This window comes from Orcinus orca, chromosome 12 (genome assembly GCF_937001465.1).
Source record: "Orcinus orca chromosome 12, mOrcOrc1.1, whole genome shotgun sequence".
NCBI lineage: Eukaryota > Metazoa > Chordata > Mammalia > Artiodactyla > Delphinidae > Orcinus > Orcinus orca.
The window spans coordinates 35,220,833-35,239,101 of NC_064570.1; the positions used below are offsets into that span (position 1 = coordinate 35,220,833).

At 37.0% G+C, this 18,269-nt stretch overlaps 1 protein-coding gene across 2 annotated transcripts; it reads right to left on the minus strand.

Annotated features, from left to right (window-relative positions):
- Positions 1-633: 633 nt before the first annotated feature.
- CENPW (centromere protein W) lies at positions 634-17,288 on the minus strand. 2 transcript variants are annotated; one of them, XM_004263850.3, is made up of 3 exons: positions 16,988-17,284; positions 2,670-2,783; positions 634-777 (listed from the first exon to the last, which is right to left on the minus strand). In XM_004263850.3, exons 1-3 carry the CDS (start codon positions 17,111-17,113, stop codon positions 751-753), a joined length of 267 nt encoding a protein of 88 aa, XP_004263898.1. In that variant the 5' UTR covers positions 17,114-17,284; the 3' UTR covers positions 634-750. The 2 variants fall into 2 exon arrangements, with proteins under 2 accessions (XP_004263898.1, XP_012392173.1); XM_012536719.3 differs by lacking the exon at positions 634-777 and having other exon boundaries at positions 2,666-2,743; positions 16,988-17,288.
- Positions 17,289-18,269: the final 981 nt, after the last annotated feature.

Below are 18,269 nucleotides of genomic sequence, written 5' to 3' on the forward strand. Positions count from 1 at the left end.
TTGCAACTTCAAGTTGCAATCTGTAATTATTTCGAAATAAAAAGTTAAAAACACAACTATTAAATGATATGCGATAAATTTCTAAAAAATTTCTTGGGGGGAAACAAATACCCATCTACTAAATCTGTGTGACTTGAAGAAAATATGTCAATTTGCTCTGTATTTTTTTTTTGGTTTTGGAGGGAAATAGGTTTTTGAAAACACCCTGCTGGTGTTTACAGTTGAGAAATTATATTATTACACTATTGGTCTAAATAAAAGTAGACTGCATTGCTTATGCAAAGGCATTAAACAGTTAAAATATTTAAAATACACCTAGATTTGACTGCACATTGTCTTCCTTCAGAGATTAAATTGATTCCATAGTTAACTGTGGCTAAATCTAAATACTTATAAACTTAATTCTAAGAAATACATCTCTTCAAGCTACTTCACACACTAAGATTCCTTTTTTTGATATGTAAAACATCTGCAATACCAACAAAAAGGGAAGTAGAATGAACTAAAGGCCATTTAAAATGAAACAATTCCTCAAATACAAAGCTATTTGTATTATAGCTATTCCTCAAATAGTTCTATGTGTATACTTGAGACATTTCAATACCAGTAAAAAACATACAAACACACACATCCTTCAGCAAGCCAACATTTTAATACACAATATTAACTGCTATATAAAAAGTGCTTTCACGATCTGTTACCACCTAAAATAATACATCTTATAATTTTCAAAAATGTGTTCTTTGACTTCTAACCTCTGCTCTTCTTTAGAATTACCTGTGAGGGGGAGAAAATGAAGATTCATATTATACCTATGCCAAATAAAACACAATTCCTCAAAAAAAGTTGAAAAGTCCTATGTGTATAGTATGCAAGTCTCTGAATTTATAAAACCCAATTTGGAATGTGATTAGGGAATCTTTTGCCTTATAAACGGTTTTAGACTTCTCTAAAATAGTGTAATTCTCTCAAAGAATGTGAAACATGCCTAGATTCTCAAAATCTGGTTTTATAATAGTCACTTCTAGATGTTAATTTCTTCAACTGTGCCAAAAGTGTACAGATTAATGGCTCCCAAGTTGAGGTTTATAGACAATTTAGCAATTCGGGGAGTTAAGGAATGTTCCAAAACTTGAAAATCCTATTATGAATCAGGCATTTAACAACTATAAAGCAATACAAATCCACTGCAACACCAAATTTCTTGTATTTAGGCTGGAATTATATCAGAGACCAAGACTAGTCATCTCAAGCTGAAAAGCTTGTTAGGTAGATAATTTTTAAGATAATTTTTAATCTCATTTTAAACAAAATGAGATCTTAAGTTGTAAAAGACAAGGAACATTAGAGACCAGAATATATCCAAAAATATTGTAAAGAACTTACCTACTTTTAGGTAAGTACACATATAAATTCATTAATAAAAACAAACCAACCCTAAATTTAAGACACACACATACACTCTTCAAGTTCTTAAGCCTTGCTTTACCTGCAGAAAGCACTTATATCAACTTTAATAGTACAGAAACTTGTTAAAATGTTTATAGTTGTAAGAGAATTTAAAGCCCCTTAAAAAATGCCACGGCATGCCCATTTCTAGGCTTCCACAGAAGTCACCAAATAGGTTTATACCCTAGGCCAGTACTTCTCTGTTCTACAAGAAGTTAAAATAGGGACTGCAAAAGAATACTATGTACTCAAATGAATTTACAAAATTCTAAGTATATTATACACCCAAATTTACAAAATACTAAATTAAACAGAGTTCAACAAATTACTGGTATATTTCTCATAAACTTTCATAACTTTACATATCTATAGTTATATAAAGACGTTACCGTTGTGGGAAGTTGGATAAAAGGTACAGTGGAACTCTACACTATTTTTGCACCTTCTGTGAGTCTATAATTATTTCAAAAATATTAAATGTTAAACAAAAAAAGCCTATAAAGAGGTAAACTGTCAAAAATAAGTCTCTCTCACACATCATCCTCCAGTCAACCATGTGCCAATTTCTTGCATATTCTTATAGAAACAAGCTCTCTATACGTAACATTATGACTATTCAAGGAGGTATAGTATGTTAGGTTATATAAACTTATCTGACCCCAGAAGCCTTTTATATTGGGGCATCTATTAACATCAAGTGAAAATAATCTTGGGAACATATATGGAAAAAACTCTGGAACATATGGAAAAAATCTTGGGAACATATATGGAAAAGACATCATACTATTACATGATACAGAAATATCAGTAAGAAGCAATCTTCTCTGCTTATATAAGCAATATGATTCAGAAGTCACTCAAATCTCAAAACAAATGTAGAAAAATCATTAGGTAAACTTAAAATGATCAAGAAGAAAATTTTGATAAATTTCAAGGTAATAAACCTTCTCAGCTATATATAGGCTACTACATATCCTACAGATTAGCAGTCAAACACTTATTTTCCCCTAAATGGCAATAAGGCAATGGCCATGAATCTTTCCATCAGAAATCCATAATATACATAATAAAAAAAACCATAACTCTGTAATTAAAACCCGTGAAAAGCCAAGCATCAACTCAGTCAACAAAACTGAATAAGGAATCTAAACCAGGCAGAGGTGACGAACTAGGTGGTGTTTTAAGGCAACTGTGCTCAAGAAAAGAAATTCAGATCTTACCTTTGCTGAAGCCAGTACATGCTCCTTTTTAATGACTCCACACTTATTCTCACAAGCATTTGTCCGAGCCTCTTCTGCTAATCGATGAACAAAGAGTAAACAGTTCAGATGCACCTTTAAAAGAGAAAATGCAAAAGGATTTTTAAGCTCAAACACTGATGTTTTGAAATAATGACTTTTAAAAAGAATATCCCCAGGCTTCCCTGGTGGCACAGTGGTTAAGAATCCACCTGCCAATGTAGGGGACACGGGTTCGAGCCCTGGTCTGGGAAGATCCCACATGCCGCGGAGCAACAAAGCCTGTGAGCCATGACTACTGAGCCTGCACTCTAGAGCCCACGAGCCACAACTACTGAGCCCACGCACTGCATCTACTGAAGCCCACGTGCTCTAGAGACCGTGTTCCGCAACAAGCCACCGCAATGAGGAGCCCACGTACCGCAACAAAGAGTAGCCCCCGCTCGCGGCAACTAGAGAAAGCCGCGTGCAGCTATGAAGACCCAACACAGCCAAAAATAATAAATAAGTAAAAATAAACAAATTTATAAGAAAAATAAAAAGAATATCCCCCAACCTAACCTTGCACCTCAAGCAATTAGAGAAAGAAGAACAAAAAAACCCCAAAGCTAGCAGAAGGAAAGAAATCATAAAAATCAGATCAGAAATAAATGAAAAAGAAATGAAGGAAACAATAGCAAAGATCAATAAAACTAAAAGCTGGTTCTTTGAGAAGATAAACAAAATAAACCACTAGCCAGACTGATCAAGAAAAAAAGGGAGAAGACTCAAATCAACAGAATTAGAAATGAAAAAGGAGAGGTAACAACTGACACTGCAGAAATAAAAGAGATCATGAGAGATTACTACAAGCAACTCTATGCCAATAAAATGGACAACCTGGAAGAAATGGACAAATTCTTAGAAATGCACAACCTGCCAAGACTGAATCAGGAAGAAATAGAAAATATGAACGGACCAATCACAAGCACTGAAATTGAAACTGTGATTAAAAATCTTCCAACAAAGAAAAGCCCAGGACCAGATGGCTTCACAGGCGAATTCTATCAAACATTTAGAGAAGAGCTAACACCTATCCTTCTCAAACTCTTCCAAAATATAGCAGAGGGAGGAACACTCCCAAACTCCTTCTACGAGGCCACCATCACCTTGATACCAAAACCAGACAAGGATGTCACAAAGAAAGAAAACTACAGGCCAATATCACTGATGAACATAGATGCAAAAATCCTCAACAAAATACTAGCAAACAGAATCCAACAGCACATTAAAAGGATCATACACCATGATCAAGTGGGGTTTATTCCAGGAATGCAAGGATTCTTCAATATACGCAAATCTATCAATGTGATAAACCATATTAACAAACTGAAGGAGAAAAACCATATGATCATCTCAATAGATGCAGAGAAAGCTTTTGACAAAATTCAACACCCATTTATGATAAAAACCCTGCAGAAAGTAGGCATAGAGGGAACTTTCCTCAACATAATAAAGGCCATATATGACAAGCCCACAGCAAACATCATCCTCAATGGTGAAAAACTGAAAGCATTTCCACTAAGATCAGGAACAAGACAAGGTTGCCCACTCTCACCACTCTTATTCAACATAGTTTTGGAAGTTTTAGCCACAGCAATCAGAGAAGAAAAGGAAATAAAAGGAATCCAAATCGGAAAAGAAGAAGTAAAGCTGTCACTGTTTGCAGATGACATGATCCTATACATAGAGAACCCTAAAGATGCTACCAGAAAACTACTAGAGCTAATCAATGAATTTGGTAAAGTGGCAGGATACAAAATTAATGCACAGAAATCTCTGGCATTCCTATATACTAATGATGAAAAATCTGAAAGTGAAATCAAGAAAACACTCCCATTTACCATTGCAACAAAAAGAATAAAATATCTAGGAATAAACCTACCTAAGGAGACAAAAGATCTGTATGCAGAAAATTATAAGACACTGATGAAAGAAATTAAAGATGATACAAATAGATGGAGAGATATACCATGTTCTTGGATTGGAAGAATCAACATTGTGAAAATGACTCTACTACCCAAAGCAATCTATAGATTCAATGCAATCCCTATCAAACTACCACTGGCATTTTTCACAGAACTAGAACAAAAAATTTCACAATTTGTATGGAAACACAAAAGACCCCGAATAGCCAAAACAATCTTGAGAACGAAAGAAGGAACTGGAGGAATCAGGCTCCCTGACTTCAGACTATACTACAAAGCTACAGTTATCAAGACGGTATGGTACTGGCACAAAAACAGAAAGATAGATCAATGGAACAGGATAGAAAGCCCAGAGATAAACCCACGCACATATGGTCACCTTATCTTTGACAAAGGAGGCAGAAATGTACAGTGGAGAAAGGACAGCCTGTTCAATAAGTGGTGCTGGGAAAACTGGACAGCTACATGTAAAAGTATGAGATTAGATCACTCCCTAACACCATACACAAAAATAAGCTCAAAATGGATTAAAGACCTAAATGTAAGGCCAGAAACTATCAAACTCTTAGAGGAAAACATAGGCAGAACACTCTATGACATAAATCACAGCAAGGTCCTTTTTGACCCACCTCCTAGAGAAATGGAAATAAAAACAAAAGTAAACAAATGGGACCTAATGAAACTTAAAAGCTTTTGCACAGCAAAGGAAACCATAAATAAGACCAAAAGACAACCCTCAGAATGGGAGAAAATATTTGTAAATGAAGCAACTGACAAAGGATTAATCTCCAAAATTTATAAGCAGCTCATGCAGCTTAATAACAGAAAAACAAACAACCCAATCCAAAAATGGGCAGAAGACCTAAATAGACATTTCTCCAAAGAAGATATACAGAGTGCCAACAAACACATGAAAGAATGCTCAACATCACTAATCATTAGAGAAATGCAAATCAAAACTACAATGAGATATCATCTCACACCAGTCAGAATGGCCATCATCAAAAAATCTAGAAACAATAAATGCTGGAGAGGGTGTGGAGAAAAGGGAACCCTCTTACACTGTTGGTGGGAATGTAAATTGATACAGCCACTGTGGAGAACAGTATGGAGGTTCCTTAAAAAGCTACAAATAGAACTACCATATGACCCAGCAATCCCACTACTGGGCATATACCCTGAGAAAACCATAATTCAAAAAGAGTCATGTACTAAAATGTTCATTGCAGCTCTATTTACAATAGCCCAGAGATGGAAACAACCTAAGTGTCCATCATCGGATGAATGGATAAAGAAGATGTGGCACATATATACAATGGAATATTACTCAGCCATAAAAAGAGATGAAATTGAGCTATTTGTAATGAGGTGGATAGACCTAGAGTCTGTCATACAGAGTGAAGTAAGTCAGAAAGAGAGAGACAAATACCGTATGCTAACACATATATATGGAATTTAAAAAAAAAAAATGTCATGAAAAACCTAGGGGTGAAACAGGAATAAAGACACAGACTTACTAGAGAATGGACTTGAGACTATGGGGAGGGGGAAGGGTAAACGGTGACAAAGCGATAAAGAGGCATGGACATATATACACTACCAAACGTAAGGTAGATAGCTAGTGGGAAGCAGCCGCATAGCACAGGGAGATCAGCTCGGTGCTTTGTGACCGCCTGGAGGGGTGGGATAGGGAGGGTGGGAGGGAGGGAGACGCAAGCGGGAAGAGATATGGGAATATATGTATATATATAACTGATTCATTTTGTTGTGAAGCTGAAACTAACATACCATTGTAAAGCAATTATACTCCAATAAAGATGTTAAAAAAAAAAAAGAATATCCCCAATTTTAATGCTGTACTATTTACTACTGCGATTACATCAATTAACCTTTATTTAAAGTAACAGAATTCACTTTAATATATGTCCATCTTAAGATTCCATAAAAAGAGACTTAGTTATTACAATACATGAAACAAGTCTATGTAAAGCTGACCAAAGGCCATAGACAATAACATTACTCTAAAGGATCATTATATCAAAACATAGGTAGGTCTCTATTAAGAAAAAATATTCCTGTTTCCCATTCCAACTAAATTTAAGTTTCTAATGTAATTTAAAATTTCCCCCAAATTAAAAAAACATATCAAATATTGTATTTAAAGCTAGTCATCTCTCATTCTACAATCCAAGGTATAAAGATTTTGTAACCAGATATTTAATTTGAAATATCTAATTAAAAACATGTTAAGAATTGAAATTTTAAAACTTTATTGCATTTATATACAAAGGTCAAGTTACTTGGCTTCCAACATCAAAATAATCGTATCTACTATTAATAATCTTAAAATTTCTTAAAAAGTAGCCTTAAACTACATAAAATAAGCAGACAATACAAAATTCCAAAGTCCACAAAGAACTGTAGTTATATAAGATATTAGCATTGTGGGAAGCTGCAAAAAAGGTAAGGGGAATTCTCTACTATTTTTGCCACTTCTTGTGAACAAATAGGTATTTCAAAATACAAAGCAAAAAGTCTGCAAAAGGATAGACTGACAAAAGTAAGTCACTCTTCCACATCATCCCCCAGTAAACTATGGTTGCCAGCTTCTTGCATATTCTTATAGAAACAACTTCTACATATTAGCAAAACATATACATATACCATAATATATATGTACATATATCATTATTTAACCTCACTATTTCAATATGTACATTTTGCTAAATATTTTACTCAAAATTCACTACCCTAACACAAAAGGGCTACTCATTCTATATGCATATATATATAGCTTGAAAACAGTCAAAGTAGAGCTCGAACCCAAGCAACAGAGAATGTAAAGTGAGTTGCAGTCCTATCTCATTTCTCCCTCTAGCATCACATCTACTGCTCTTTTATTTAAATTACTGGTAACATCTCTATCCATTGCTTCTGCCATGTGCCTGAATTCACTACCAATCTAGGTCCAATTAGATAGTCTCTTTAACATATAATTTATTTGATAATTTATATAATAGTACACACTCTTTGCAGTGAGAATTAATTAATACATAACACTTGGCGGAAGCAAGAAACTAAAATCCTGCAGACTATGGAATGAAAACCACATTCACAGAAAGAGAGACAAAATGAAAAGGGAGAGGGCTATGTACCACATGAAGGAACAAGATAAAACCCCAGAAAAACAATTAAATGAAGTGGAGATAGGCAACCTTCCAAAAAAGAATTCAGAATAATGATAGTGAAGATGAGCCAGGACCTCGGAAAAAGAATGAAGGAAAAGACAGAGAAGATGCAAGAAATGTTTAACAAAGGTTTAAAAGAATTAAAGAACAAACACCTAGAAGAATTAAAGAACAAACAAACAGAGATGAACACCATAACTGAAATGAAAAATACACTAGAAGGAATAAATACCAGAATAATTGAGGCAGAAGAACAGATAAGTGACCTGGAAAAAGAATGGTGGAATTCAATGTCATGGAACAGAATAAAGAAAAAAAAATGAAGACAGCCTAAGAGACCTCTGGGACAACATTAAACACACCAACATTCACACTATAGGGGTTCAAGAAGGAGAAGAGAGAGAGGAAGGACCCAAGAAAATATTTGAAGAGATTATACTGGAAAACTTCCCTAACATGGAAAAGGAAATAGTCACCCAAATCCAGGAAGCACAGAGACTCCCAGGCAGGATAAACCCAAGAAGAAACATGCTGAGACACACAGTAATCAAACTGACACAAATTAAAGACAACGAAAAATTATTAAAGGCAACAAGGGAAAAACAACAAATAATATGCAAGGGAACTCCCATAAGGTTAACAGCTGATTTCTCAGCAGAAACTCAACAAGCCAGAAGAGAGTGGCACAATATATTTAAAGTGATGAAAGGGAAAAAGAAAAAGCTACAACCAAGATTACTCTACCCAGCAAGGATCTCATTCAGATTCGATGGAGAAGTTAAAAGCTTTACAGAAAAGCGAAAGCTAAGAGAATTCAGCACCACCAAACCAGCTCTATAACAAATGCTAAAGGAGCTTCTCTAAGTGGAAACACAAGAGAAGAAAAGGACCAAAAAAAAAAAACTCAAAACAATTAAGAAAATGGTAATAGGAACATACATATCAATAATTACCTTAACTATAAATGGATTAAATGCTCCAACCAAAAGACACAGGCTCGCTGAATAGATACAAAAACAAGACCCATATATATACTGTCTACAAGAGACCCACTTCAGACCTAGAGACACAAACAGACTGAAAGTGAGGTGACAGAAAAAGGTATTACATGCAAATGGAAATCAAAAGAAAGCTGGAGTAGCAATTCTCAGATAAAACAGACTTTAAAATAAAGAATGTTGCAAGAGACAAGGAAGGACACTACATAATGATCAAGAGATCAATCCAAGAAGATATAACAATTATAAATATATATGCACCCAACACAGGAGCACCTCAATACATAAGGCAACTGCTAACAGCTATAAAAGAGGAAATCGACAGTAACACAATAATAGTGGGGGACTTTAACACCTCACCTACACCAATGGACAGATCATCCAGACAGAAAATTAATAAGGAAACACAAGCTTTAAATGACACGACAGACCAACCAGATTAAATTGATATTTATAAGAATATCTATCATATTTATAATAAATAAACTGATATTTATTCCATCCAAAAACAGCACATTACACTTTCTTCTCAAGTGCACATGGAACATTCTCCAGGATACATCACATCTTGGGTCACAAATCAAGCCTCAGCAAATTTAAGAAAATTGAAATCATATCAAGCATCCTTTACGACCACCACACTATGAGATTAGAAATCAATTACAGGGGAAAAAACATAAAAAACACAAACACATGGAGACTAAACAATATGTTACTAAATAACCAACAGGTCACTAAATAAATCAAAGAGGAAATCAAAAAATACCTAGAGACAAATGACAACAAAAAGATGACGATCTAAAACCTATGGGATGCAGCAAAAGCAGTTCTAAGAGGGAAGTTTATAGCTATAGAAGCCTACCTCAGGAAACACGAAAATTCTCAAATAAACAATCTAACCTTATACCTAAAGGAACTAGAGAAAGAAGAACAAACAAAACCCAAAGTTAGTAGGAGGAAAGAAATTATAAAGATCAGAGCAGAAATAAATGAAATAGAAACAAAGAAAACAATAACAAAGATCAATAAAACTAAAAGCTGGTTCTTTGAGAAGATAAACAAAATTGATAAACCTTTAGCCAGACTCATCAAGAGGGAGAGGACTCAAATCAGTAAAATTAGAAATGAACAAGAAGAAGTTACAACGGACACCATGGAAATACAAAGCATCCTAAGAGACTACTGCAAGCAAATCTATGCCAATAAAATGGACAACATGGAAGAAATGGACAAATTCTTAGAAAGGTATAACCTTCCAAGATTGAACCAGGAAGAAACAGAAAATATAAACAGACCCACCACAAGTAATGAAATTGAAACTGTGATTAAATATCTTCCAACAAACAAAAGTCCAGGACCAGATGGCTTCACAGGTGAATTCTAACCAACATTTAGAGAAGAGCTAACACCCATCCTTCTCAAACTCTTCCAAAAAACTGCACAGGAAGGAAGACTCCCAGACTCATTCTACGAGGCCACCATCACCCTGATACCAAAACCAGACAAAGATACGACAAAAAAGGAAAATTACAGACCAATACCACTGATGAATATAGATGCAAAAATCCTAGCAAACAGAATCCAACAACACATTAAAAGGATCATATACCATGATCAAGTGGGATTTATCCCAGAGATGCAAGAATTCTTCAATAAAAAAATCAATGTGATACACCATATTAACAAATTGAAGAATAAAAACCATATGATCATCTCAAAAGATGCAGAAAAAGCTTCTGACGAAATTCAACATCCATTTATAATAAACACTCTCCAGAAAGTGGGCATAGAGGGAACCTACCTCAACATCATAAAGGCCATATATGACAAACCCACAGCAAACATCATTCTCAACAGTGAAAAACTGAAACCATTTCCTCTAAGATCAGGAACAAGACAAGGTTGTCCACTCTCACCACAATTATTCAACATAGTTTTGGAATTTTTAACCACAGCAATCAGAGAAGAAAAAGAAATAAAAGGAACCCAAATCGGAAAAGAAGAAGTAAAGCTGTCACTGTTTGCAGATGACATGATACTATACATAGAGAATCCTAAAGATGCTACCAGAAAACTACTAGAGCTAATCAATGCATTTGGTAAAGTTGCAGGATACAAAATTAATGCACAGAAATCTCTTGCATTCCTATACACTAACAACGAAAGATCAGAAAGAGAAATTAAGGAAACAATCCCCTTCACCATTGCAACAAAAAGAATAAAATACCTAGGAATAAAGCTACCTAAGGAGGTAAAAAATCTGTCCTCAGAAAACTGTAAGACACAAATGAAAGAAATCAAAGATGACACAAACAGATGGGGAGATATACCATGTTCTTAGATTGGAAGAATCAATATTGTGAAAATGACTATACTACCCAAAGCAATCTACAGATTCGATGCAATCCTTATCAAATTACCAATGGCATTTTTTTTTTTTTTTTACAGAACTAGAACAAAGAATCTTAAAATGTGTATGGAGACACAAAAGAGCCCGAATAGCCACAGCAATCTTGAGGGAAAAAAATGGAGGTGGAGGAATTAGACTCCCTGACTTCACACTATACTATAAAGCTACAGTAATCAAGACAATATGGTACTGAAACAAAAAGAGAAATACAGATCAAGGGAACAGGATACAAAGCCCAGAGATAAACCCACGCACCTATGGTCAACTAATCTATGACAAAGGAGGCAAGGAGATACAATGGAGAAAAAACAGTCTCTTCAATAAGTGGTGCTGGGAAACCTGGACAGCTACATGTAAAAGAATGAAATTAGAACACTCCCTAACACTATACACAAAAGTAAACTCAAAATGGATTAAAGACCTAAATGTAAGACCAGACACTATAAAACTCTTAGAGGAGGGCTTCCCTGGTGGCGCAGTGGTTGAGAGTCCGCCTGCCGATGCAGGGGACACGGGTTTGTGCCCCAGTCTGGGTTGATCCCACGTGCCGCGGAGCAGATGGGCCCGTGTGCCATGGCCGCTGAGCCTGCGCGTCCGGAGCCTGTACTCCACAACGGGAGAGGCCACAGAAGTGAGAGGCCCACAAACCGGAAAGAAAAAAGAAAAAAACTCTTAGAGGAAACCATAGGAAGAACACCCTTTGACATAAATCAAAGCAAGATCTTTTCTGACCCACCTCCTAGAGTAATGGAAATCAAAACAATAACAAACAAATGGGACCTAATGAAACTTAAAAGCTTTTGCACAGCAAAGGAAACTATAAACAAGATGAAAAGACAACCCTCAGAATGGGAGAAAATACTTGCAAACGAATCAACGGCCAAAGGATTAATCTCCAAAATATATAAACAGCTCATGCAGCTCAATATTAAAAAAACCAGCAACCCAATCAAAAAATGGGCAGTAGGGCTTCCCTGGTGGCACAGTGGTTGAGAGCCCGCCTGCCGATGCAGGGGACACGGGTTCGTGCCCCGGTCTGGGAAGATCCCACATGCCACGGAGCAGCTGGGCCCGCGAGCCATGGCCACTGAGCCTGCACGTCCGGAACCTGTGCTCCACAACGGGAGAGGCCACAACAGTGAGAGGCCCGCGTACCGCAAAAAAATTAAAAAAAGTTTTAAAATGGGCAGTAGACCTAAATAGACATCTCTCCAAAGAAGAGAAACAGATGGCCAAGAGGCACATGAAAAGATGCTCAACATCACTAATTATTAGAGAAATGCAAATCAAAACCACAATGAGGTATCACCTCACACCAGTTAGAATGGGCATCATCAGAAAATCTACAAACAACAAATGTTGGAGAGGGTGTAAAGAAAAGGGAACCCTCTTGCATTGTTGGTGGGAATGCAAATTGATACAGCCACTATGGAGAACAGTATGGAGGTTTCGTAAAAACCAAAAATAGAATTACGATATGACCGAGCAATCTCACTACTGGGCATATACCCAGAGAAAATCATAATTCAAAAAGACACATGCACCCCAATGTTCATTGCAGCACTGTTTAAAACAGACAGGTCATGGAAGCAACCTAAATGCCACCAACAGACGAATGGATAAAGAAGATGTGGTACATATATACAATGGAATACTACCCAGCCATCAAAGGGAACGAAACTGGGTCATCTGTGGAGACGTGGATGGAACTAGAGACTGTCATACAGAATGAGGTAAGTCAGAAAGAGAAGAACAAATATTGTATATTAACGCATATATTTGGAATCTAGAAAAATAGTACAGATGAACCAGTTTCCAAGGCAGAAATAGAGACAGATGTAGAGAACAAATGTATGGACACCAAGGGGGGAAAGCGGGGGCGGGGATGAATTGGGAGATTGGGATTGATATATATACACTAATATGTATAAAACTGATAGCTAATAAGAACTTGCTGTATAAAAAAATAAAATTAAAGAAAAACACACAATACTTAACTCTCCCCAACAGTTCACCAAATGTTTAATAACTAATAAATTTGGTGCTTTAAATTATTATGCAGAAATCTTTAGTGGATTGTTATAGATGTTTAAGAATATTTTAGTGATATTTGGGGCAAGCAGAGGAATTTGGGGATTTAAATTTAACATGATAAAGAACCTATGGAAGAAGATATTCTTTTGGTACTTTTTTGATGCACTGTCTTGTTTAATTCTCACAAGAACTCTGAGCTAAATCACCCAATCCTGATTCTTTACATTATACCATGTCATTCAAAATTTCTTTAAACTTCCAATGATATACCATTTCCTTCTGCAACAAAAGTACTCCATAACATGGCTCAATTTCCTCCGTTAATCTGTATTTTCTACTTCTAAAGCTAAATATCTTCCAGATGCCTCATGAAAAATTCCAAATTCCTTAATACTAAACCCCACTTGACTAGGCTTTTCTAATTTCATCTCTCACCTTTCCCAACTTTCAGTTCTATACTAGGTCTTTTGAACTTCTTTCAGTATTCAAATACAAGTTTGCCTACAGCCATGCTACTGGTTTACAGACTTCTCTAAAAAGCCCAATTCCTCCCAATATGTAAGGTTATATAGATCCATGGCACCCTGAACTTCTTATCACTACACATACTACATACACTAGGCAGCAATTTCTCACCTGTCTTCTTCAATGTACTATAAGGGCTAAACCATGTCTATCTTCCCAGACATTATATCCCCAGTGACCTTTAGCCCATGGCCCAATATGAAGTAGGTAGTCAATTATTACTGCATGAACAGAAGATCCATCCATACCTCCCCAAATTAGGCAAAAAAATTTTTTAGCCAATCCCAAATAAACCACACTCTGTTTTGAGGCTTGAGTCCTTTACTCTTCATGGGCATGAACCATAGATACTGAATTAATATTACTTTTTTTTAATGTCAGAATTTTTTTTTAAACAACCTATTTATCTGTAATAAAACAGTTAATTGAGTGGTGTCACTCAAGGGCACTAAGGTTTAAATTAAAAGGGTCAGAACAAAAGCAAATTTTATGGTTTAAGCTAGACATTCAATCCTGAAAGCCATTCCATCAAGAACTTACACTTTGGAAAAATAAAAAATCAGCTTGCTTGAAAGGTAAACCAAAAGATAATTTACAAAGAGGTATCCATTTGACAGTCTCAGGTGACCAAAAGACTGGGCCAGCCTGACTTCCTCCCCACTTCCTCACAGCACTTCTGAGTTTTACATAAACTGTAAGTACCCAGATATTTGCACAATATTCCTTAGTGATAAATCTAAAAACTGAGTCACAAGAAAGCCGAACAATGTGAGATTAACGTACACTCATCAGTATTGGCCCTGGTGATATACAATCAAATAAGTCATAAAATAAAACAACAATAAAAAGCCAGTGCAGAAGAATATGAAGTAACACAAGGAGGTTATAAGTAAAATGTTAGAAATATCAATCCACATATAGTCATCATCACTCCCAACTTTAATTGTACACTCAGAATGTTCAAGGTATTATGCTAAACACCAGGAATACAATAAGTTCCCAATTCAAAGTTCCCAGTCCCATGGGAGAATGAAACCTAATTAAAGACAAATGTGTGACAGTAGATGATACTGGAAGGTAAGGTTGATGCTTTCTAAGACCATGAAAGAAGGCTTCACCGAATAATAGGCATTTGCACTGAATTTTGAAATAACTGAAGTATGAGAAGCGGAGTGGAGTGAGGACTCAAACAGAAGAAATATCTTATGCAAAGACATCATAAAAGTATATTAGTTCTGTGTTAAAGATAATGGAAGACACAAAAGGAGATATGTGTGGTCCCTTCGCCTCAAGAAGCTGCATACCGCACTGGGAGACAACACTGACATATAAAACTTAGAGAATAGTGTCAGGGTCCTAGTAGCTAAACTGTATGATGTGCACTCTTACGGCTATCAAAGTTCAGGAAAAAAAACAGACTACCTTAATTGTAGAGAAGTTTATGGATGATGTGGGGCACCTGCTGAGTAAGATAATTAAGTACCAATGGCAAGCAGAAAACCATAAGTAAAGAAACCAGAGTGATGCATGGCATATACAAGATGGTGAAGGAGAAATAATGAAAGCCAAAGACAAGCATACAATCTAGTAATAGACGGTAGCATAAAGAACTTGCATTCCCCTACCACTGCAAATGCTTAGAATCTCACCTCCCCTTCTTTCCTGTACCACCTGGATCCCACTCCACAATAGAGTCCTCCTGTCCAGGCATCACTTGGGGCAGGCAAGTGTGGATGTGGGAGGAATCTGACTACTTGAGAAATTTCTGTCCAACAATCTACACGAGCTGGTAGTCTCCTAGATTCTAGAGCAGGTACATTTCCTCCCCCCTCCATTTATTGAGAGAACCCCAGCACCAGTGAAAACTTCAGAATAAATTACCTAAAATTCTTTTGAAAATCAATTTCACTTTAATACAGTTCACTTGTGCCACCTTAATCACCACCTTGGGGGAAGGAGGGTAATAAAACAGTATATATTGTCTTTTCTTATAGGGTCTAAAAAAGGAACAAGAAAGGACAGGAGATATTAGAAGGGCTACTTTTCCAAGAAAAAAAAAAGTTGTTTTGGCTCAGAGAAAGGAAAAGTGAAGACAATTCTATAGTAATTTATTAAAATAGAAACCCTAAAATTAGGGGAGGCAATAGAGAGCTGGCAGAGGCTGTAGAGAAAAGAGGTGGGGCAGGGGAGAGGGGGACAATGTAGCTTAAGAAGAGATGGAATGATGTATTGTGAAGCCACCCTCCATGCCATATATCCCTATTATCCACAATTCTTTATCCTTGATCTCAGGGAAATTAGGTGCCCACCTGTAGTGTCTCCTTTACTCAAAGAGCTCTTGTAACAAACCACAGGAGGTGCCTCCTATGGTTTAAACCTAGGGAAACAGTGTTCATTCTGCTAGAGGGATATATATTCCAGGCATTCAACATAAAAACTCTTAATTTATTTCAAAACAGAAATATTACACCGTGGTTTGGTTGTGGTTATTTATCATGTGAGCATTATGCTGCAGTTACTGAGTCAGATAAACTTTTAATGGTTGGGCTTGAAAACTAAACTAACAGGTGTTCTATTTGTCTAGGAAAACGAATTCACATTTGGGAGCATACTACTTACAAATAAACTTTTGGATCAGGGTTCTTTAGTAAATAAGCTAAAGTAGAGGAAATACGGCAATATATTTGTTTAACAACGTAAAAAGAAGGGGAAGAAAGGAAGGCAAGGAGAAAGGCACTTTTGAAAGGCATGTCAGTAATGCCTTTTACAATATTTAAATAAAAATAACCCAGCCTGAATTCCAAAACCTATTTTTTTAAAATGTATCTTTCGAACCTTTGCAAGTTACACTAAGCACAGTACCAGACTGTGCTCCTTAATAGCGATATTGAAAAACTATAAACAGGAACTTAACGTTAGTTTTCTCCTTAAATTGATGTGGCTAATAGCCTCCTGTAAAAAAAGGTCAGGATATCTACATTTCAGAGGGCCCCAAAACAACTCAGCATCAGGAATACTAACTGATATGCCAGGCCGGGGCAAACCCGCCCAGGTGTTGCTGCGAACACCTCAAACGTAGGCCTGAAAGCTAGATTGGCTGGGGGCGGCAAAATAAAGGCTGGGGGTTATTTCCCCTGTCTCCGCCCCACTTCCAGTCCTAGAAGGGACAAAATCTCACCAGTAGGTCGCTATTTGTCTCCAGACGGAGGTGAGGCTTCCGTTGCTTGAAGACGCGCTTTAGAAAACCGCGGGGAGCCTTCCGCTTTATCAGCTTCTTCTGCGAGACTGTGGTCGAGAGCGCCATCCTCTCCCTCCGGCTCGGGCACCAGCCGCCTAAGCTTCCTAGGTCCTCCCTGCGCCGCACTGCAGCTCACGCCCGCGGGGACACCGAGAACCCCGACTCCGACGCTTCTACAGGCCCTGAGACCAGGCCAGAACGTTTGAATCCGCCGCCAATTGAGCGCGCCTGGCGCCCGGTAGTGACGTCAGCACGCTCAAGCCCCGCCCCTCCCGCGGCGCCTGGCTGTTGATGGAACACACCCTCGGTGGGCGCACCGTGACGTCATAGACGGGCGAACATTGCGGCTTTAGCCTTTAGCACCAGCTCTTTGAAACAATTTTTCCAGTGTTCGATAGAGACGTTGGGAAATTGTGGAAAATGTTGGTATGCCAAAGCAGCCACACTTACTGTCCCAGCTTTCATTCTCTACTGAGCCTAATACCAATGAAAGAAAAAGTAGATGAATAGAAAGAACTCTATGATGTTTCATCAGGATTCTTGAAGAAACAATGGCTTCCTAGCAAGGCATGATTTTCTGATATTAATAGCTAACGTTTTTCACTTTTACGTAATTTTATGTTATCTTATCTGAGGTCTTTTCATGATTCAAGCTTTTCTTTACAAATGCTGCTCCCTTTAATTTTAAGGCCCCTACATTTAACCTTGCAGTAACTTCTGTTGTAGTTTAAATGCTACCTCATTGAATCCTTCTTTCCAAGCAATTAACTCTTCCATCTTCTGTGCTGTCCCTGTAAGTGGTTCTCAGACGTCATCGTGCATCACCTGAAGCACCACCCCTTGGTTTCTTGGTTCAGTAGGTCTCAATGGGACTTGAGAATTTGTATTTCTAACAAGTACTCAAGACATGTTGGAACACTGTTAGTCTGACCACTCTGATATCACTGTGATGTTATTTGTAATTACCTCTAATACTAATGCTGTAGAAGTTGTTGTGTTGTGCTTTCAATATCCACATAGATGCTTCTATCTGGCCTCCCACTTTCAAGATCTCCTCTCTGCCAATAATCTTATCTTTCATCCTATGAGCCATTTACATCTGTGGTCATACACTAGGCCTTGTCATTACTAATACCCTTCCATATTCTCAATTCAGTTGTCTTACTCTTCAACCTTATCTCTGGAACTCACTTCCTCCAGTATCCCCACTTCAACAATTCTT

Bases quoted from the DNA above. Each gene is read 5' to 3' on its own strand.
- CENPW (XM_004263850.3), bottom strand. From the start codon at position 17,113: ATGGCGCTCTCGACCACAGTCTCGCAGAAGAAGCTGATAAAGCGGAAG. The intron at 2,784-16,987 runs GTGAGATTTTGT...TCTCTTTTAAAG, and splicing joins AGACAAATAGCGACCTACTG to GTGCATCTGAACTGTTTACT. The intron at 778-2,669 runs GTAAGATCTGAA...TCCCCCTCACAG, and splicing joins ATGTACTGGCTTCAGCAAAG to GTAATTCTAAAGAAGAGCAG.